The sequence below is a fragment of the Electrophorus electricus genome, chromosome 16, assembly GCF_041902795.1.
Source record: "Electrophorus electricus isolate QZ-2024a chromosome 16, ASM4190279v1, whole genome shotgun sequence".
NCBI classification, from domain to species: Eukaryota; Metazoa; Chordata; class Actinopteri; order Gymnotiformes; family Gymnotidae; genus Electrophorus; species Electrophorus electricus.
The window spans coordinates 22,957,482-22,979,695 of record NC_137512.1 but is presented as its reverse complement, the minus strand read 5'-3'; the positions used below and the strand labels follow the sequence as shown (position 1 = coordinate 22,979,695).

The 22,214-nt window shown below is 43.8% G+C and overlaps 3 protein-coding genes across 4 annotated transcripts in view; 2 read left to right on the top strand and 1 right to left on the bottom strand.

The window, feature by feature from the left end:
* Window positions 1-9,227, top strand: part of cecr2 (CECR2 histone acetyl-lysine reader) — a 33,316-nt gene extending 24,089 nt beyond the window's left edge. Inside the window, exons 13-19 of the mRNA XM_027028804.3 lie at window positions 90-216; window positions 718-1,082; window positions 1,507-1,656; window positions 1,986-2,706; window positions 2,986-4,813; window positions 5,998-6,058; window positions 6,530-9,227. Of these exons, the coding sequence (XP_026884605.3) occupies window positions 90-216; window positions 718-1,082; window positions 1,507-1,656; window positions 1,986-2,706; window positions 2,986-4,813; window positions 5,998-6,055 (3,249 nt within the window). The 3' untranslated portion in view covers window positions 6,056-6,058; window positions 6,530-9,227. The remainder of the gene's footprint in view (window positions 1-89; window positions 217-717; window positions 1,083-1,506; window positions 1,657-1,985; window positions 2,707-2,985; window positions 4,814-5,997; window positions 6,059-6,529) is intronic.
* A 796-nt stretch (window positions 9,228-10,023) lies between these two features.
* On the top strand, window positions 10,024-16,115 carry ada2a (adenosine deaminase 2a). Its single transcript, XM_027028799.3, has 10 exons — window positions 10,024-10,289; window positions 10,993-11,352; window positions 11,591-11,807; window positions 12,001-12,211; window positions 12,316-12,443; window positions 12,576-12,666; window positions 13,077-13,185; window positions 13,326-13,483; window positions 15,042-15,244; window positions 15,461-16,115. The coding sequence occupies exons 2-10, from the start codon at window positions 11,046-11,048 to the stop codon at window positions 15,573-15,575; spliced, it is 1,539 nt and encodes a 512-aa protein (XP_026884600.2). The 5' UTR covers window positions 10,024-10,289; window positions 10,993-11,045; the 3' UTR covers window positions 15,576-16,115.
* ribc2 (RIB43A domain with coiled-coils 2) lies at window positions 16,100-21,808 on the bottom strand. Of its 2 annotated transcripts, none has more exons than XM_081699216.1 (7): window positions 21,590-21,808; window positions 21,373-21,454; window positions 20,453-20,764; window positions 19,623-19,741; window positions 19,043-19,270; window positions 18,177-18,343; window positions 16,100-16,768 (listed from the first exon to the last, which is right to left on the bottom strand). In XM_081699216.1, exons 1-7 carry the CDS (start codon window positions 21,704-21,706, stop codon window positions 16,669-16,671), a joined length of 1,125 nt encoding a protein of 374 aa, XP_081555342.1. In that variant the 5' UTR covers window positions 21,707-21,808; the 3' UTR covers window positions 16,100-16,668. The 2 variants fall into 2 exon arrangements, with proteins under 2 accessions (XP_081555342.1, XP_026884601.2); XM_027028800.3 differs by having other exon boundaries at window positions 16,105-16,747; window positions 21,590-21,806.
* Window positions 21,809-22,214: the final 406 nt, after the last annotated feature.

Sequence of the window (22,214 nt, the reverse complement as noted above, 5' to 3'; positions counted from 1 at the left end):
GACATTTATGGATTGGAGTCGGCTCTTTTGAATGTTCATGGTTCTTGGGGAAATATTTCCTTTCCTTTCCTATGTACCTCTTCCTCCAGACTCCAATGGATCTGTCCACCATTGAGAGAAAGCTAAATGAAGGAGAATATGTTGCCAAGGAGGAGTTTGTGGCAGATGTGAAGCTCATGTTTGAGAACTGCCTGGAGTACAATGGGGAAGAGAGTGGTAACTGCACTGTGTATAGTTTTACAATTATGAATATGGATTGCCAAAAAAAAGCATGTAGATTTTTAAGAATGCTGACTGCTTAAAATTGTGTGAGTGTGTGTGAGTGTGTGTGTGCATGTGTTCAGCCGCTGACAGTGATTAATGGAGAGTGATTGAGCTGTCCTCCAGTGTGCTAGGTCCTGCAGCGCTACACAGACATTCCTTCCCTCTCCCCCCCCCCCTCTGTGGAGCCATCCATCTGTCAGAATGGTCTCCCCACCCCCCCATTGGTGGGGGCTGCAGGGTCAGGGGTCAACTGTGGCTGTGTGACCTGGTCAGTGGACCAGCTCGGATAGCAGGGGTGTGTGCGTGCACGCGTGCGCAGACTCGCACATGCACGCACATGCCCGTTTTTTTTTTTGTTTTGTTTTGTTTTTTGTTTTTTTTGTGTGTCTGTGTGTTTTCACATTGACAAGTTAAATGGATGAGTTGTGTCTGTGTATTTTGTGGTTTCCTCAGAGTACACAATAATGGCGGAGTCCCTGGAGCGCTGTTTCAGCAGGGCTCTGTTGAAACACTTCCCCTCTGAGGATGGCGACACTGACGAGGAGTTTCATGTGAGTGCCAAGGACGACCGTGAGCGCAAGGAGAAGAAGAAGGGCAAGGGCAGCCGGCACTCTGGGCCCGAGAGCCTGATCCGGGCCACTGAACAGGTGCAGAAACGTAAAGTGCCCAGCAGCTTTAAAGGAGGCAGCTCTCTCCAAGAAAATGGACCCAAGCTTGCTCCTCTACCCCCGGCATTCCACGGGTCTTCGCACACCCAGAATGTTCTGTCTCGATCCGGGAATGACCCACGGGCTGCTACGTACCACCCTGCCCAACAGGCAAGATCCAGTCACTGCTGTTGACCCTCTAATGGAAACTTTTTTTCTTTTTTTCTTTTTTCTTTTCAAGGAATAGGAAATTTTATTTTTTTTTCCTCCATGCAGCCATTTTAAAGACAAATGATATAAAACAAATGTTTAAAACAAATAATGCATTTTAGGTGAAACTGTTTTAGGAAACTTCCTAGTTCTGCGCATGAAGATGTGGAAGGAATCAGTATGAAAAGACAAGCTTATGTAGAATTGTTTTTAAGCACTTTAGATATTCATGAAGACATACCTGTAACTAGGTGAAAATTAGGTGGGGAATAAGACTAGAGTAAAATGTGGATGATGTATTAATTGCAGAGGGAACATGACATTCATAACTTCTTTTAAGCCCTGATAAAAAGACAACTTTGTTTCGTTATGTAATACAAAACAGCTCCAGCGGCCTCCTGGTCTTCCAGCACCAGGTATGTATGGCCAGCGTATGATGATGGACCATCGATACCCATACCCAGGCCAGAGAACTCTCATGCCTGGTGGCCCAGGAGAGCACACATCCCAGCGCATGCCTCATTACAACATGCAGGTATGACCCTTCTTAAGAGCCTGTTTGACACTTTATAGATGGTCTGTATAAGGATGTGGTCATTGTGGTGATTGTCAGTGTTATAATTGAGACTTAAGCACTAAGTCTGCAGTCCTTTAAAGTAATACCAAGACCAAATGTAAGCTTAAAAAGTAGTAGTCAATGTTGGAATTATTCAGATTACTTGCATCCAACAGGTGCATTTTGCTTTGTTAAATTGCTTTATCCTTAAGATGAAATATATGGGGCTTTCCATGGTAATTTTTATGGTTCCTTGTTCTTGCCTTTCTGTGCTCATTAATAGTTGTGTTCCATCTACCCCGTTACAGGGTCCATCTGTAAATGGTCCACACCTTGGTCCCCAATACAGAATAGGACCTGAAGCACGACACCTTCAGCCTCAACATCAGCAGCATTCTTACATTGGACCCACTCATGGCCCGTCTTTGGGCCCAAGACCGATGGCCTTACAGTCTGGAGGCCTGTGTACCCCTCCATCCGAGGGCAACATGTTCCCGCCTCGCCAACACCCTGATGGGCAACCCATGCACCCCATGGGGAACAACTTCCCTAGACCCGGTGTACCCATGCACAACTCCTACACGCCCTATGGACCTCACCCAGCTTCCTACAATGCTTGGCCCAGCACACATCATCAGGCACAGCAGCAGCCTGGAGGGTCTATGATGCAGGAGCAGCCTATGAGCAGTCAGCACCCTTATGGTCATGGTATGATGCGACCCCCGCACAACACTGGATATCCCCCGGCTAACGGCCCTTACAGGATGTCTGCGGTCAGCTCACCGGGGCCCATGGTGCCCCGCCCTCCCATGACCCCTCAAGACTCCAGGCCACATGTGGGCTCCATGATGGACAGCCCAGAGATGATCGCCCTGCAGCAGCTGTCGGCCTCGTCGTCCCGACGCAGTGTGGGCCCCTATCAGCCTCCTCAAGCAAGCAATGCCAGCACTGCAAATGCACCTGAGAACCAGCACTCCAGGCCTGGTGGAGATGCCGCAGAAAGCCAAGTTGCAGACAGAGTGCCCAAAGGTAGGAAAGTGCTCTCTAGCATTCTTAATACCTCCTTCCAACCTTATTAATGATTTTGCTTTTTCTAACAGTGTTAATATTACTAGTCTGGTAGTGTTATGTGAATTAAGTTATATTAATAAATCTATTAATACTATATCAATATATTAATCAAGTTAATATTTCATTTGTTAGAGCAACATTGCACTTTTGGGTAAAGATCCTTGCCTAGGTGGGGAAAAGCAGTGAACAGTATAACATATATTTTCCAAGCGTTTCACATCTATTTTATTCTGACAGGTTCAGGCCTTGATTTGGCAGCTAAACATCCGAATGAGGTGCCCAATGGTCCACCTCGCCTTGTCCCTGCTGAACAGTCAGAACCACCCAATAGGGTCCAGCAGAGTCCCATTGACCCAGAGTGGGGGAGATCTCCTCCTAGCAACACCTTAGCCGAGCTGCCTCCAGGTGTGCTGTCCACACCAAAAAAAGACCTGCCCCAACTGAAGGGAGATGACCATGGACAAATAATTCTCTCAGTGCCCAACAGCAGTCCCCAGGCCACTTGCCAAAATGGCACACAATCAGATTCCCAGTTGCAGAAGTCTCGGGATTCCTCTTTGCTCTCTTCCTATAATGATTCTGCGGAGGTTCCTCAGAAAGCCCCAGAAGAAATGCCCCGGCATCCCTCTCAACAAATGCCTCCAACTGCCCTTCCACAGTTCTCCCAACATGGCCTTTCACACTTGCCCCAAAGTATTGCTCATCAATTGTTACCGAGTCCCCCTCAGCAAGCTCATCAGGATATGTACTCTCACAATAGACCTGCACACATGTCTCCCAACACCCCTCAACAGATGCCCCTGAACGGACCAGTCCAAGGCCCGCAGGCTGGTCCTGTCCATGGCATGCCGCAGACTGTGCCTCAGGGCTCCCAGCCTGGAGCTCAGCAGCCAGCCACCTTCACCTCTCTGCCTCCAAGTCACCCTGTATCCCAGCCACTTGCTCAGCCCTCCACTGCTGACCGAGGAGACCAAAGGCCCAGTGAACCTACTCGTGAACCTGGGGGCAGCAACCCGGACACCAGTGCTGCTCCTACCAATTCCAGCGGTTACTACAAAGGGCAACCTTTCAGTCCAGATTCACAGACCCAGACGAGCAGGCCAGAGATACCCCTGCCCCATGGACAGACGCCAGCAAGCCACGCTCATGGTTCAGAGAGCAACTCTGTGGCTCAGTATGGCATGGGAACTCCGGCGCCCCCACATTACGGCCAATATGTGGGCATACCACCACCTCCCTCTGGCCGCCTGCCCTACCCGCCACCTCAGTCTATGAGCCCTCATCACAATCCTTACCCTCCCTATCATCAGCAAGGTGGTACATATCAGTATCGTGTGGGTCCCCAGCACCCTCAAGCTCATCCCAGTATGCATGCTCCTTTCCAGCACCAGCAGCAGTACTATACTCTGCAACAGCAGAATGCTAGGCCTGGTTTTTCAGCTGGAGAGTGGCCTAGACCTCAGTACCCACTTCGCCACCCCACAATGCCCAACTCTTACCCGACCGCAGCAGGTGTCGGTGTCAATGGTCGGCAGAGGGAGAATACCATGTCACCTCTGGGCTCGGAGGGCTCTGGTGGCAGTCTGATGTCCCCAAGTCCTCTCCCTGACGGGCCACAGGGCAGCTCTGCCGAGAGTCGGGATGGTGGCAGCCCGGCGAAACAGGCCCGGATGGAGGACGGTTCTGACCGGCCTGAAAGCCCTAAAGAGCTCCTGGATCTGGACAGTCACAACGCGGCGAACCGCCGTCGCACTTCTGCCCAGCCCGTGCACCACTACCCCTATGACCCGAGAGCCATGCATCCTAGCATGCAGCAGGGCGGTGCTCCCCCACCCCACATCATGCCTGGTGGGCCATACACTAGACCACAGCACCCCAGTGGACATTTTGCCCCTCAGCATCCCCACCCACACCTGATGGAGGCCCTGCAGCGACCCCAGCACCTGTCTTTTCCCCCCAACCAGACCCGCATGGCCATGTACACACACGGCCAGGCTGCAGGTCACTTCCATGGCATGATGGTACCCCAGAGAAGCATGGTGCCCGAACATTTATTTCATCCCAGGTAAAGAAGTGAACATTTCTGAGAATGATGGTTGGTTGTTTTTAAAAATGACTTTAGAGTTCTATGCAGTAGTTTTCCCAAGTTCAGGTTAGCTTCAAGTTTGTGTCCCATCTATTCCAACTGTCACTGGTTTATAAAATAATGCATTAATGCAGCCTAGTAGGGCCCAGTGTACAAATAAATAGTTCTCCTTTAAAAAGTGTTATTTAAATAACATTATGATTCAGTACAACTTGAGCAATTGAGGGGTAAGGGCCTTGCTAAATGGCCCAGCAGAGGCAACTTGGCAGTGGTGGGGCTTGAACCAACAACCTTCCAATTACAAGGCAAGTACCTTAACCACTGAGCTACCCCATTCATTTTAACCCATTCAGCAGGTCTTTAAAGAAAATAAAGTAATTGAATCTAAATGATCACTCCTGTAAAGCTTTCCATCCAGCAAGATGTTAGATCAATGAAAAATTTATATAGACCATCAGTGTTTTTGAACATCATTCTGGCATTTGAAGTACCACAATAAGTAATTTTTTATGAATAGTGAACATCATCTAATATAAAACAAATGGTAGGCTTCTGTATATTTAATATTTTAGTATGAAGGAAGAAAACTTGGAAAAGAGATTTGATTGCAATGTTCTATGAGCTTGGAGGCGTCCTGTTCTATTGAGAGAAACTCCTCACCATTGGCTATATATTAAAACAATGACAGGTGATATTAGCAATGTTGGCATTTGATTTTTAAAACAAGAGGTGTGAAAATTGATATTGAAAACATTGATGCCATATGGTATTGCTGAGCTGGAAAGGTATGATGGGTAAAATCCAAAAAAAATTCAAACATGGTGACAATAACACACTGTTTATACAAGAACCTGGGAACATGTTGCTGAGCTGTTTGGAGTTTTCTTTACACAGGGGGAACGAGGCTAATTTTTCCAACTCATGAACATAACATGCTTGTTATGTGGCCAAGATTTCCATACAAATCCACAGTGTGAGGGTACACTTTTCCTTCTTTTATTTCTACACAGGAGATTTAAACAAGCGTGGAGTAGCTTAAACACACTCTGCAGAAGCGTGTGATCAGTGCATGCTGATCAATGCCTTATCAGGCTGATCTGTTTTTTGTTGTTGTTTTTTTTTTTAACCTGCACATTCACTCCTGGGTGTCTCTTGTGTGACAGGCAGCACATGAGAGGTGCAGCAGCTCCCAGTGGACCTGGCAGTAAACGGGGAGTGTGAAAGGTGAGGGCAGACGCTTCTCCCTTTGCACCACAGCATTGCGCAGCTGCTTTTGGGTTTCCAGCACCACATTGCGTGTTGTCGAGTTTCATTCCAGTCTCAGTGTTGTGTGAAAGTATACTGGAAAGGAAGGACAGCCACATGATGTATTGAAACCTGATGTTTCGGTACAATTGTTTCAAATTCACTTCCCTTTTCTGGGAAACTGCTGCCTTTTTTAACAATATCTCTTTCTTTAAATTCTTAAAAACCTTTGTCTTGCTGTTTATTCTAATTAGTTCATAAAATAAAAAAAAACAAAAAAACAAAAAACTTTCCTGTTCTAGTAGATTAATCAGAAATGACCCATTTCTTCAACTGAAAAAAAAAACCAACAAAAAAAAAAACCACGGTCCTACTCTTGATGTGTCAAAGAAAAAAGATGTTTCATAGGAGAGCGCGTGCATCATTATTTATTTGTTTTATGTGTTGTAGAACAGCAGTAAGTGCCGCTTTGGCTGGATTGGATGCCATCCTACAGTGACGGGTGAGCGCCGCAGGCCTCGATGGCAACTGCTGAAGAGCATGGAAATTTACACTCTGCTTCGTGCTCATCTACTATTGGACCTCCCTGTTGAAACCTGTTCAGAACTGCAGCTGGCTCACTGTACATATGGTCTTTTCTTGTGAGAGCCCAGGACTGCAAGAAAACTGCACTTTGTTGGCATGAAGCCTCCGTCTGACCTCTTTCCTGTAGGAACTACAGCCCCCAGGCTCCCTTGCTTGCACATCTAAAAGGAAAGTGATCAGAAACGGGATGTCACCCCTGAGAAGCTTGAGGGGTCATAAGTTAACTTGGTGTTCTTTTCCAAAGTTAAACTCAGGTGTTGAAGGCACTTGTAGACTGTAAAAAGTCCTCAAGAGGCTTCCAATCCCCATTGACACACTGGAAACTGTGTTGCCTTTTGCATTTTCATTGAATGGTGTGTGTAGTTGTCTGTGTGGGTGGCAGTGTGTCTGTGTGTGTGAGAGAGCTATATTAGATTTACTAAAATGATAGCATAAGGGGGCACTGAGAGGATCACCTGTTCTGTAGGAATACAGCCCATCTGGACCAGTGGTCTTGGCTCAAGTAGCCATCTCCATCTGAACTGTACCAGAATTTTCATCTGCTTCTGATGTGTTATGCATCATTCAACTCTGCCTTTGCTCGAAGAATGTGTTTGACTTCCTGGACTCACAGAGAACCTAGCTGCTCCTGTTCATATGCACTAGAGATAGTCTTTAATACTGGAAATAGTGGCCTTGGACTTCAAGTAGATGTGTGCTACTATGTATATATGATTCTATATCACATCTCTTATCTGAGATTTCCCCCACTGATCTCTGAGCTGTAATGCATGTTTTGTGAATCACTTCATGTGTCCTGCTAGTTTATATATTCCTCAGAATGAAAAGGGGTTTTTAAAGTGTGAAAGACTCACTCACTCTTAAACTTTTTGTAATGTATAATAATTTGGGGTTCCTTCACCTGTCTCAAAAACCTTCACGTAGAAGGAAGTTGTGAGTTTAAGTTTAAACAGCTTCTTTCAGAAAAGAGTGTCTCATGTACAACTGTGAACGCAGTTGGCACACCCATGGGGATGTTTAGGACAGAGTTGAATAGGAAATGATTTTATATTTTGGTGCTTCCTCTTTCACAGTTCAGTGTGATGTACTGTACGAGCTCAGGGTGTCGTGCTTTTAATACGGGTATTAGCAAATTAATTATTCAGAGGGACATGACATTGGCAAGAAAACAAGATTGGAACTGTGACAATGAATTGACCTTGATTTTACCTGAAGGCAGTTTTTAAATAACTTTAATTACACTATAAACAATTTAAATGTTTAAGTGTTTTTATTTACAGCTTTTTGTGTGCAAGAAACAAAGAAATGCTGTCATCAAACTTAATTGGATACGAGTCTTTATTATTATGTATTTTTGAGTTGTTTTTTTCTAGGCAACATAGGAGTTGGCATTCCTATCTGTTCTCACTGATTCATGTGACAGCTGCCCTAACTTGTGCATCATGCCAGATTTTTTTTTTTTTTTTTTTTTTTTTTTTACTGGGCATTAAAATTTGACAGCTCTTTGCCGATTACTGCAAATATATCTACCTCATAAATGTAGAGTCTGGCGTGCTTGGCGCAGCCTCCCCCCCCCCACTTTAAAAAAAAATTGATATTAAATAAACACTGCATAAGCCTTAATTTTTCTAATCAGGAGCAAAACCTAACTGCGTCATTACACCAGTGGCAAGTTTGAACATGGCTTTCTTAACCTGTTGTGTGCATTCCTCATGTTGAACGTTGGCATGATTCACAGCTGCATCTGAGAGAACAGGAATGTCCTTGTTCCAGCTGTGGAGCTGATGACTGCAAGCTCACTGCCACCACTACAAGGTTTTAGCAAATTTAGGACCAGATCTAATGGAAGGACTTCACGTCGATCATGAGCCCAGCCATCAGAAGCTCCGCGTGCAGTCATGTCTAACTTGGCTCCGCCGCCGAGCCTTGTGGTTCTGCATACATGTAGTGTGTCTGCCAATGATGTTCATGCATGGCAAAAGGGGAGAGAGACGGCAGAACAAATTTCTAGCAGCTCTGGGCTAGCCTAAGCATCACCCTGCATTACTGTGCCAGCCTTTCTGGCCTCGATAGGGAATCATCATTTTAGCAGTAGACGAGATGTTCTCTGAGATGTACTCTCATGTGATAGGTTGAGCTAGTTTTTATTGCCTATGAGGTTGTGAATTTTGCTGTGTACAGATTTGTTTTTGTACTTGTGTCTGGGACTGATTGGCATTTACTGATTGTGTCATCCCCCACTATCCGCTGTCGGTCTTTCTGTCTACACTAGTGAAATTACTATAGTTGGTTAAATATAAATCATATTTATTTGTTGTTGTTTTACAATTTTGTGTATTGTTTTGGGCTTGTTTTTATATAATTGTTTCTTTTTCTTTTCTTCCTTTTTTTTTTTTTAAACAGTTGACAATACCTCAGTAGCACAACAGCATCAAAAAGACTCTTGTATGTTTCATTTTAATGTGAAGTTTACAAGTTCTTATCTGACTGACAGATTATTTTGGAAATGGACCGAAGTGTTTTCTATAATGTACGTTTCTTAGAATAAATTAACTTCATGGAGTTTTGCTCTTCTCTTGAAATCCTCACTCTGTGTTAGTGAACACCTGTTTGATAATCCGATGACCTTTAATTCTGGTGAAACTGTTTAAACAAACCTATTAAATGTTTAGTTCTTCTCTACATTGCAGCCAGTACAAATGTTCCCCTAATCTTAAGGAATTGTGCTGAACGAATGTAATTATTCTACACTTTAAATGTTTGCGTAACACTGTTGTATAATAAAGACAGAAAAATAGATTTGTAAACCTTTCACCAAATCAGTGAGACGTACTTAAGGTTGCTCACGTGTCACTTTTTTACCCGTGATACACTTAAATGCATTGCTGTATTCATTTTGGGTCAGCTACATTAAATGGTCCATTATGTCACATGGCAATGTAAATACAACTATATAAACCAATCATATGAGTCCAAACTGCTTCTGAAAATTTTCACAAATAATAAATAGTTAAGTGGCCTACAAATAAATGGCTGGTAGATATGATCAGAATCGTGAAATCTTTCACAAATCAGGGATGTTCATTTTAAACCGCCTTTCATTTCTACGTGATCAGTTTCTGAAGTTTTATATCCAGTATGGAAGTGATTGGCCAAGTACTTTATTTTTTTTATTTTTTTTTATTTTTTTTTTTATTTTTTATTTTTTGCTTCCTTGCACGTTCTCTACTTGCGGACAATACGAGCCACTGACGGACAAAAGTAAGGCACTGGTTTCCCCCTCGCATCAGCCTGGTCACTTTTGGTCCAGCTTTCATTCAGCCAAGTGGACACATTTGGTGGATTTGTAATTGAGTGTTGACGTCAATTAAAATCACAGATCTAGACGAGCAAAACATAAGGGCAGGTGGAAGTAATTGCATCACCGAGTTATAGATTCTGAATCACTAAGTGTCGCAGTCCTTTTGGAAATCCAGACGCCAGCAGTCCTGACGGGATATGACGTCCGTTGTTCTGGAGCGGGGACGGGGAAGTCGTTTCGCTTGCAGTCTCCTGTATGATCGCCGATCTCGTCTCGGATTCTGTAACATATAGGCTGTATCTCGGAAACGGACGTCCTCTCCAGGTGAGCGGAACCACTGAGTCCAGTGTTATGAATGTTCTTAATAATTAGCTCATCTTCAAGGCTTTAGAGACGATGCTTGTAAACGTCCCGAAACCAACATAACATTTCAAAGTGTTTTTAAAAAAAAGCCCCGTCGCGACGTTGCCTTTAAGATTATGCAATTATCCTAAAATTTATTTTTATTTTAGCATAATACGGTTGTAATTAACCACGTAACAAGACTGTAAGAAAAACGGTTACCCCGCTTAATTAGTCCCGAGGCAAAACAGCAGCCAGGCAGCGAGACCCGGGGCGGTTCGACGCCCTCCGACAGATGGTCGCATTGTTGATTTTGAGGTTGACATGCTGTTTAATTGTCATAGCTGGTCCAGAATGACACAGCTTTCCAACTTGACGTTAAAAAAATGATAGGACATTGTGTGTAATAGGCTGTTTTATTGTCGGATACATGAAGTAGTTAGTGGATGGCCAAAACAACTCCTGTAAATAAGATGGCAGTAGAGCTTGGTGCTAACAGCACTAATGCTGTGGGTGCGATTCCCAAATATAATGTCTGATGTGTGAATAAGAGCGTCTGCCAAATGCTGTCCACATAAATTATTGACAGAAACTGTTCAGAAGTATAAAAGGAGAAGTGGCCGTGTTGCTTGTTTCTTTTTTGGGGTTATTATTTAGAAAAACAATTTCGACTCCACTTCTGCAGCGCCTCTGCTTTGTAGTGGTCTAAGCCGAGGCTCGCGGGCCCCCAACATAGCCATGCGCGCGCTGACGAGGTCCCACCAGCCTCTGTTCGTCTGCGCGTGGTTGCTGTGGTATTCCACGCCATGCCACGGGAAGCCCGATCCGCGGCGGCGCGAGGCCCTAATGGACGTGGAAACGAGAAGAGGGACCGGTGGACACGTAGCGCTCAGCGAGAAGGAAAAGGCCCTCGATGAAAAACTTTACCAAATGAAGTTGCACGACATGGCGGGGCCAACCTTTCCCCCTGCAATACACTTCTTCAAAGCAAAACCTCTCATCGAACGGAGTCCAGTCTTCACTTTGCTGCAGAAGATGCCCAAAGGTATAAAAACGTTAATTTGTAAGACAAATCTTTATCCGTTGATTTTCCTGCACTAACACACCTGACTCAGCAGGTCAACAGGTAAATATCAAACCTTTAATGACCTATCAGGTCTATCTACCAGGCTGGTGTTCAAAAACAAACAACAGCAAAAAGAAAAAAACGAAGAAAAAAAAATGAAAGGAGACTTGAACTGGACTGCTGCATGTCTTCCTTTCACACAGTAGATCTGTTCCAGGTGCAGCCCTACATGTCCATGACTTTGCCATGGTGGGGGTGGAATGGCTTGTGAAGAATGTGACCTACAGAGAGAAGTGCTATGTGTGCTTCACCGACAACCACTCTGTGCGCTTTGTCTTCTCCATCGGACAGCCTGAGCTGCAGCCTCACTGCTCTGAGTGGATTCTCCTCAAAACCCTGAGAGAGAAGCTGAACAGCACTGAACTGGACAACAGGTAGAAGAAAAAAACCTTTAGGGATTGTCTGTGTTGGGGACCAGTGCCTCATTAAACATCAAATTGGAAATGTCCACACAGTGGTGTAAGTTTTATATGAGCAGTGTGAGCAGGAGTAGTTTGTGGACCCAAACTATGCCCATGGGGCTACTTAAAATGAATTTGTCCTAATTTTTGTTGTATGCTTGTGCAGTTTTGTCCATAATCTCACGCTGTTTACGGAAGACCCGGACAAAGCCTACCCAAACCAAGACACCGTTTGGCAGAGGTTTGAACAAGCATTCATAGTGGCCAATGGATTGGTCACATATGCTCCTGTCTTTAAAGACTACCTCTATGAAGGCCTTAGGCAGTTCTACATGGACAACGTCCTGTATGTGGAAATCAGGGCTCTGCTATCATCAGTAGGCACCATTGGATGCATTCTCACCTAATAGTGTACTTGTATTGGTTCTGAAGTTTGAAATGAGATGTTTTTGTGTGTAAAAATATTTCTGATGTTTCTCAGACATACGAGCTTGATGCTAAAAGAAACAGTAAGGACTGGAGCCTAAGGGCTTGCAGAGAAGTGGTGCAGCGCTTCAAGGCTCAGTACCCAGACTTTGTTGGGGCTCGAGTCATCTTTACAGTCCACAGGTAAAAGGCTCAGTACTGTATGTTTTGTAGCCTATTAACAAACTGGGTATTATTTGAGTGCAAAACCGTTTAGTCTTGACTGATCACTCCGATGTGTGTGCGTATGCGTGTGTGTGTTTGTGTATGTCTCAGGGGCCTGAATTCAACAGAAGCTGTTAAGGCTGTGGAGGAGGCCATGTCACTGAAGAAGAATTTCCCAGATATCATGGCAGGCTTTGACTTTGTGAGTAAATTATGAGCTCATATGCAATGACATAGAGTCAAAAGTAAACCCCACAAAGTTTCTCCTGCAAAACGTAACCTTCATCAACAAAACCAAGAAAGATAATAATACCCAATGATCACCAACAAAACCCAGCAAACCCAACATAAATTCACCAACAAAAAACCCAATAAAATGAGTTTCTAACAAAGTCCAGCTAAAGGAGGGTTGGGACATTGCTTGTGTATAACTTGCTTATAATCGCTTACAATTCATCGGGTCACCTTGAGCTCATTATTGGCTTGCTTTAGTACATTAGAATATTACTGATGGTTGGAGCATATTGGTCTCGGTCAGATACCCTAAAACTTATTTTAATTGACACATGCTTAGGAGATGAAAAAGTAAGGTTTGCGCTTTCCTGGTTCTAGGTGGGTCGTGAAGACAGCGGAAGGCCTTTGTGGTACTTCAGAGAGGCCTTGGGTTTGCCCGAGGAGAAGGGCACCGATTTGCCCTACTTCTTCCATGCCGGAGAGACTGGTATGGCGTTTGGGCATTCAAAATAGTTGTCATTGAAATATCTTTCATTTTGAAGAAAACAAACACAGCCCGTTTTGACCAGCGACAGGCATTGTACTGTGACAACTGCCTTTTGCGTATGTATCCCACTTTCTGTGTAGACTCAGAGGGTACGGAGGTTGATCAAAATGTAATGGATGCTCTGCTGTTCAACACCTCTCGCATTGGTCATGGCTTTGCAATGGCACGTCACCCTGTGGTCAAAGAGCTCGCCAGGAAGATGGATGTAGCTGTGGAGGTTTGCCCCATCTCTAACCAGGTACATCATTGTCATCCATCACATAATACTGAAAACCTGAATAGGGATTTTCTGAATTAGCCCGTTTTAATCCAGCAATGTTAATGACATTGCCTAAATGATTAACAGTATGATTCTGTGTAACTGACTCAGTGTTGGTTCAAGACGTAAGAGAAGTCAGTGTATGTACAAATTGCCTTTCTCCAACAAAACACTTGTGTGTGTGGAATGTTATTAATTTTGTTATATCTACAAGTTCTGTTTCACCAATAAAGCCCCTAAGAACCATGAAATGAGTAAAAAGAAACCAAAACCCTAAAATTGCTCAATAATAAAACTTCCTTGGTTCTCCTGAAAAAAATAAAATAAAAAATTTTGGAGGTAAGTTTCTGGTGAATGGATCGCAAGTAATAATGAAAAGGTGGGTGTTACAGTGCAATCTTTAACAGCTCCAGCATCACTCTGTTGCATCTTTTTATAAGTGCTGTGTTACACTGTGGCTATGACAGGCAGTTAGGTTTTCCAACCTGTAAGGCCACAGTTCTGTGCAGTATTTTGCTACCAAGTTTCCTTGTTCAGACCACAAAGGGCTTGATAACTAGCTGAATATTTCAGTCAGATGAGTTAAACGTTTCACCATGCTGTAAACACTAAACCATGCTGTGAACACTAAACCATGCTGTGAACACTAAACCATGCTGTAAACACTAAACCATGCTGAGCTATGGCGCTGCATGACTCCAGGCTGGAAGAACCACAACCGAACACGGGCTTTGAGTGCAGTCCTTGGAGACACCCAGATAGTTTGGTTTCAGTTCTGGTTCCAAACACAGTTAAGTAAGGGCTATAGCATGCTGATTATCTGGCTCAGGTGTGACAGAAAATGGAAAATAAAGATGTGGACTGGATAGAGGTCCATGGTGACTAGACCGAAAACCCCTGCACTGGAGCATGGCTCTGGGAACACACCACTCCCATTCTTAAACCCTTACACTGGCTACAGGTTTGTTACAGAGTTGACCTCAAGGTATTATTACTCGTCCATAAATCACTTAACTGTGTGGGGTCAGCATATCCACCCAATATGCTGCAGCAATATGAGCTGGGCAGAACTCTCAGATTAGTAGGAACTAGTCAGTTAGTGCTACCCTGGATGAAGTAAGGAGAGGCAACTTTCAGAAGTTATGCCGTTCTTAAATGGAACCAGCTGTCAGAAAATATTAGGAAAGCTCTATTAGATTCAGTTGTTTTATTTTTTATTTGACCAGTCTTTTAGCTCAGTTTAGATACTCAGCTCTTATAGCACTGCACATTTAACTTTGTCAGCACTACAATGCATGTTATTTCTTTTAATTCGTCATATTTTGTCTTTATTTTCATCTGTCATCTAATCATTTACATGTTTGAGATCTTTTAGTACTAATTTTAACATGCATTTTAATTAATAGTTCATTTAGATTTTTAAAAAATTGTTCAATCACTTTTTTTTCCACTTAAATATTTTATGTGAAGAACTTTGAATTGCCACTGTGTATGAAACCTTCAACATAAACTTTTCTTGTCTCTGTGACCCGCCCAGGTCCTGAAGCTAGTCTCAGACCTGCGGAACCATCCCGCAGCTGCGCTGATGGCAGAGGGCCATCCCATGGTCATCAGCTCCGACGACCCAGCTCTGTTTGGCGCAGCAGGTCTCTCCTATGACTTCTACCAGGTCTTCATGGGCTTTGGAGGAATGAAGTCAAATCTAGCCACGCTGAAAGAGCTCGTCCTGAACTCTGTGAGGTAGTGCATCACTTCATGCTTGCTTGTGTGTATATAGGTGTGTAGATATATATGTACATTTCATAGAATTTAGATTCTTGGTAATGTAAATGTAAAATGCAAGCGGCTTTGACTTCATGTCTCCGCTTTATAAAAATATTTGATTCTGGCTGGTGCGAAATCAGATTGCGCTTCCTCTGTATGATCTAGATGTCTTTCTTTTTCTCTTTGGTCCAGATATAGTTCCTTGTCTTCCACAATGAAGGAAAAAGCCACAGCAACTTTATTGGTGAGATGGGACAAGTTTGTTTCAGAGTCCTTACTACAGACACACCAGAAGACTAGACTATAAGATTTGGCCCCTCTCAAGTACAATTTTACATAGAAAATGCACTTTATTGATGAGCTGTCCAGTTGTTTTATTACTTCACACAGTGATGAGTGGACACATCATAGGCTGATGGTTTTGATAATAATTGCTTTTTTGTTCTCTGAGTGATCTGAGCTCTTATATATTTTTTACATAATGGGATGGTTGGAATTAGGGTGGGAAAACTTGTCCTAGATCAGTTTAAAGGGGGAATCGTTAAAACTAGAACCATGTATGTAGCCGTGGTATCCATTGAGAGTGTCATAGTATGTACATGTATATTAGTCGCCCTCTGGTGGAGAATCTCATTAAACTCTTGCTGGTGTATGCCATGTAGTGTTTTGACTGTCCACAACAAAATGGAGGCATTGACACTTGACCTCAGGACTTTTAGGTCAGTTTTGGTACAGAAAAGAAAACAGATGTACTTTTACTTTTTGGACTGTGTAGGTAAAATAAAATCTCAAAAAAGAGTGAAAAACGTGTAAATACATTTTAATAAAAACGTCATATGTATGTGTACATGCATGTGTACATTTGTTTTGTTAGGATATTCAGTTTTCCGTAATGCAGGACTGGAATGTTTAGTTTGGAGAACATGGCTTACCACTGGAGGTTTAGGTTTTCTTTGATTATACTGGGAGAAAACGGCCAAACATTTAACTTTTTTTTTTTCTCATCAAAAAAAGTATGGCATCAAAATATCTAAATAAATAAAATGAAACAAAAAAAAAAACCTACAGAATAATGCAAAGGACCAAAATATCCAGAAACTGAGCTTCCAGTCCACACAACACAGAAATCAGCTCCTGCAGATGTGGAGCAGATAGAGCACAGTGCTAGTAACACCAACATCAACGTCAGCTAAATACCATGAATGAATGTTAATGGAACCATGGGAACACATGTACTGTCTTACTGATACATATGCAAATTACTAAACAAGAGCATCTGCCAAATTCCATAAATGTAAGTCAAAAGTTACATTTGCATAAGAATGGTCTTTATTCTTATGTAAACCATTTTTTAATTATTGGCAGTGATGGTTTTCTGCCCACATAGATATTTAACAGAACTATCTACTAGATGTATTGAACTGGGAGAAGTAGTGCTCTTCAGGGATGTTGCAGTAAGCCTCCTGAAGGTACCTCTTCCTGTGATGGAGAGAGAACACACTGGATCTAAATTCACAAACCATTCCGAGCCTGACCCATTCCCAAAATACAGCGGTTTTCTGATTTATTATTCATCCAGTATAAATATATTCTAATATGAAATATTAATATTATATAAAAATGGTTTCATAAGAATTGATAGAATATGATTATTATAAACCATTAATTACTTGCTTCTTGTGGAAGGCTCATGGTACCTTGAAAAATGCCTTAAACAAAAGCTTCAAACAGACAATACATTAGTGGATTTAAACTTTTCAGTGTTTTAGCTACCATATTTAATGCTAGTACAGCTAATGTTAGCTACCTAGCTACAAAGCTCTCACTCTTCATGCTTTTTGCCCTTTTTTGCTTTAATGCAAACTGCAGCAGCACCTCCACATTTGTTTTGCTATTGCTGTTTTCTTTGCATGCGGACCCTGTGTGCATGTCTGTGTGTAACACACTGTGCTTAGCCTGAGCTATGTGTGTGTGTGTGTGTGTGTGTGTAGCTCACAGTATGTGCTGGGCCTGGGTGAGATGTAATGTGTGATAGGTGTGTGTGTGTGTATAAAACTCATTGTGCGTGCTGGGCCTGGGTGAGCTGTAGTGTGTGATAGGTGTGTGTTTGCGCGCGTGTGTGTGTGTATGCATGTGTATGTGTGTGGGTAAGTCACTGTGCATGCTGGGCCTGGGCAAATGGTGGTGTTTGTGTGTATAACTCACTGTGTGTACTGGGCCTGGGAGAATGGTGGTGTGTGTGTGTGTGGGGGGGGGTGTAACTCACTGTGCGTGCTGGGCCTGGGCGAATGGTGGTGTGTGTGTGTGTGTGTGTGTGTGTAACTCACTGTGTGTGCTGGGCCTGAGTGAATGGTGGTGTGTGTGTGTGTGTGGGTATAACTCACTGTGTGTGCTGGGCCTGGGGGAATGGTGGTGTGTGTGTGTGTGTGTGTGGGTGTAACTCACTGTGTGTGCTGGGCCTGAGTGAATGGTGGTGTGTGTGTGGGTGTAACTCACTGTGCGTGCTGGGCCTGGGGGAATGGTGGTGTGTGTGTGGGTGTAACTCACTGTGCGTGCTGGGCCTGGGGGAATGGTGGTGTGTGTGTGGGTGTAACTCACTGTGCGTGCTGGGCCTGGGGGAATGGTGGTGTGTGTGTGAGTGTAACTCACTGTGCGTGCTGGGCCTGGGGGAATGGTGGTGTGTGTGTGGGTGTAACTCACTGTGCGTGCTGGGCCTGGGGGAATGGTGGTGTGTGTGTGTGTGGGTATAACTCACTGTGTGTGCTGGGCCTGGGGGAATGGTGGTGTGTGTGTGGGTGTAACTCACTGTGCGTGCTGGGCCTGGGGGAATGGTGGTGTGTGTGTGGGTGTAACTCACTGTGCGTGCTGGGCCTGGGGGAATGGTGGTGTGTGTGTGGGTGTAACTCACTGTGCGTGCTGGGCCTGGGCGAGCGCTGCGTTGGCCTGGTCCACTGCTCTACGCTGCTCCTTGCTGATGCGAGCCTGCTGTCTCTCCTGCAGCAGTGCTGCTCGAGCTGTGGCTAGGCGCACCCGCTCCCGCTGCAGTTCCTCCTCTTGCTGCTCCATGCGAACACGCTACACACACACGCGCACACCCACACACACACAAAGCCTGGGTGTCAGTCATCTGACTCATTGTAAAGTGAGATGACCAGACATCAGGACATCAGTTTAAGGAAGCTAAGATGGATTAACATTTGTCTTCAACTTCTGTGGGAGTTAGACTGTTACTCATTTAATCACCTCATTTTTAAATTCCTAATTGTTTAGCATGCTCTTTGGCTGACTGCATTCTGAGTGCCTGGTACAGCAGTTTCAACTTAGTGAAATGGCCAAAGTTTGAAAGCGCTCCTAGGCTAGTGCGGGCAACAAGAGAGAAGCAGTGAGAGTAGGAGTCTACCAAAAACAGACAAAGGAACGTAACAAACATTCCTGTAGATGTCAGACTGTAGAATGGTCTGTAGACTTGATTCTTGGATTGTGTACTGAAACAGTAGTGGTAATGATTTAATACTTTTTTTCTTGTTAAAGTCACTCTTATTCAAGTCAGACATTTTTACATACTAGTATTTGGTTTTGACGTCAATTAAACCAGCCCTGCAGCAGCTGTAGATGTATACACAGAAACACCACAGCCAGTGTGTAACTAGGGTGTCCATCTTTCCCTGCTCAAACACACCTAATTCGGGGAACGAGCAGGAATAGCACCTAATTCTGGTCCCCCAGGGCCCAGCTGGGCACCACTAGTGTAACCATGCATGGACTGGGTTTTACCATCCTCTCCTCAGCTTGTTGCAGCTGGCAGTGCGTGAAGTGTAGGAGTTGTTGGGTGGTCATGCCCCTGTAGTAGACCCGGCGCGTCTGGGACAGAGCCGGCAACCCGATGCTCCGCTCCTTGCTCTCGCTCAGCAGCTCCCCCTGCAGCTGGTTCTGGATGTCAGTCTGATTGTTCTCCTCCTCCTCGCGCCGTTCCCTCTCGCGCCGAGCCGACACTTCAGCAGCCTGGAGGCAAAACATGGTGTGCAGAAACACTGGCAATACTGCAATAAAGATAAGGTGGAGGACTGAACAGAAAATCAAAACAATAACTTAAGAAAAATCTGCAACAGTTTAAAAGTTTTAAGTTATAACACCAAAAAAGGCCACTAGGGCCAAACTACAGTCACAGTGAGCCACTATGTTCTACAGGTTAGTATTTTTTCTACAAACAAGATCCAGCTCCTGATAGGCTGATAGTTAGCTGATAAGATATTTGGGATCTGTAGGAGCAGGTGGACAGAAACCATATCAGGCCCCACAACCCTGAGCTAGGCATCAGGTATCCCTGTAGAGGGAGACAGACCTATGGACCCACCAGGGCTATATTGAAATTCTTGAACGCAATGGCTTCAGCTCTTTTGACTTTTTCCTCCATCTTCTGCAGCTCGAGGGCTTTGATGTCAAGAGCTACTCTGCTTTGGTCATATTGATGATCTGTTTAGGAGAACACAATATCCATTTAATTAACTGGCCATAAGAAGTTCATTTAATTTTTGGTTAGGCAGTCCTATCATTCTCTTGAGGAACCTCTACTGGCAATAATATCAATTTTAAAAATATATCAATTAAAAATAAGTGCAGGAAAAATATTTAACTTAGTATTACTGTGCCATTCCTCTATGTAAATGTGAAAAGCTGTTAATACACCTGAGGGATTTTTTAGCACCCATCTTGGGGAATTTCCCTCCTCTAACACAATGATTAATGCATGACTTTATAATTAGCTGGCATTTTTAAGCAAGCAGTACTAGAACATAAAAACCATATAAATGTTCAGGGCCCCGTTTCTCAAAAGCATTGTAATAAAAAGATTATTGTTAAATGGTAGATCAAGTATCATTCTGAACACACACACACACTCTCTTATTTAAGATGATAACACTATGATGCTCTTGGGAAACAGGGCCCGGAGGACTTGGTTCCCAGGGCTTAAGCTGAATCAGTTCTGTTTGATTTATAAAGACAGCTGAATCAGTTCTGCTCGGTTTATAAATACATCAGCAGAATCAGTTCTGTTCGGTTTATAAACACATCAGCTGAGTCAGTTCTGTTTGGTTTGGGTTGGAGCTAAACACTGTAGGCAGGACAGTTGAAGATCCCTGCTACAGACATATAGGGACACGCTCAACCAACGGATGTACAAACCTTCCTGTTTCTGCTGCGCTTTGGTCTGCTCCAGCTCACGCTGATGCTGCAGAGACCAGTCCCTGAGCTGCTCTCGCTGCCGGCACAGCCTGTCTCTGCTGCCCAGGTCCTCCCCGGCCAGCCCGGGCAGCACACGCACACCATCCTGTTTCTGGAGCCGTTCAGGGTCATTGAGGTCGAACTCGCGCCTGCTATCCGGCTGCTGAAAGTGGTGGTGGAAGTGGTCAACGGCCTCCGCCAGAAAACGCTCATCCTTCCTTTGCCGGTGCTCCAGCATGCATGCCATCCGGTCACTGCGTATGAGGTCATTGGCTGGGACAGTGGACAAGGGTGAGGGGAAGACAGGGGTGCCCAGAATCAGTCTTGGGGTTCCAACGGTCTGCAAGCTGCCTCCTTGATTTAGCTGCTAATTTGTGAATTATCAGGCAGTTTGCAAGTTGCATCAGGAATGTCAGACCATTACAAATGAGACAAATAAGAGGACTGTTTGACATGGAGGAAACAGGGCTTTATTAACCAGGCTAATTAAAAAACATGCGGCTTTAGTACATACACGAGACCGAAGGAAATATAGAGATCCACCTGTACAATTTAGAGCTTTACCTGCTCTCACACTCCTGTTAGCTGATAATTAGAAAAAACAAAACAAAACATATATTCAAACAGCATGTGTACAGCTGCAGTTCTGGGGGTATTAAGAATGAAAAATGAAAGACAAAAACTAAAAACAACAAACAAAACCTCCACCTCCAAACTGAATTTTGCAGAACTGGAACTAAAACACTTGAGTGAACAGGACAGAAGTATTAGATATTTAAGTGTCGTCATTGATAACATAGCAAAATTATCTTACATATTACAAAGTTATATTACAGGCATAACAACTAAAACAGATATTACCCTCGAAGATTTCAACTCACCGAATTCCTTCAGCGTTTTTGCCTCAGATTCTTCTTTATTTTTCTTTTCCACCACTTGATAATCAATAGCATCCCTGTCAATCTAGATAAGAGTGAAGGATTTTATCCTAAACGTGTATAGGTGAATGTGCATTACATCAGCTATAGTTTCAACTCAGTTAGCGTTAGCTAACCTAGCTAAACCTAGTTCACCGCTAGCCATCTTATGTTAACTTACTCCCACTGTTCGGACTCTGGCGTTGAAAATCCTGTCTTGCCGTTGTAGTTCCCTGTTTCGTCGTCTTTCAAGGTGAGCGGCTGCATTGCGATCTGATAACAGCTCAACGCGGTTCATTGCTGGCCAGCTGGGACGATTTTCACGTTGGACCCTCCAGTTTTTCGCTGTTGCTGATCATACAAGCTTCCATACACTCAACGTTGCTAGGAGACGACACGGAGCCAGAGCGAACCAGAGCGCCCTCTGTCGTTTGGGTAAATTAGACAGAAGCTTTGTTTCACCGATCTATAACTACTGTGGACCAGTGGTTTGTTGAATTTTTCCTGTGTAAAGAAACTTGATATTTTATACTTAAAATGACACGTATTATATACATAAAAACAATTGCTTATTATATTGTCACATTCAAGACGAAAACAAACGCTGTAAAGACAACTACGGAATATTGAAAAACAGGCCCACCTTTTTGTCCGACATATCAGATATCATCCTTCATTTAAACACCAAATTAAAAACCATAGATTTGGCATAGGTTCTTAAAACCTATTCACACATACTAAGGGGTTGTAAAGTGGATAATTTAATTTTAAAAAAGAGATTAGATTTTGATTTTCATACAACTATG

Coding starts and splice junctions, on each gene's coding strand:
- ada2a (XM_027028799.3), top strand. CDS start 11,046: ATGCGCGCGCTGACGAGGTCCCACCAGCCTCTGTTCGTCTGCGCGTGG. Junction 11,353..11,590: donor GCTGCAGAAGATGCCCAAAG/GTATAAAAACGT, acceptor GATCTGTTCCAG/GTGCAGCCCTACATGTCCAT. Junction 11,808..12,000: donor AGCACTGAACTGGACAACAG/GTAGAAGAAAAA, acceptor ATGCTTGTGCAG/TTTTGTCCATAATCTCACGC.
- ribc2 (XM_081699216.1), bottom strand. CDS start 21,706: ATGAACCGCGTTGAGCTGTTATCAGATCGCAATGCAGCCGCTCACCTT. Junction 21,455..21,589: donor CCAGAGTCCGAACAGTGGGA/GTAAGTTAACAT, acceptor ACTCTTATCTAG/ATTGACAGGGATGCTATTGA. Junction 16,769..18,176: donor GCCCAGGCCCAGCACGCACA/GTGAGTTACACC, acceptor ATTTAGATCCAG/TGTGTTCTCTCTCCATCACA.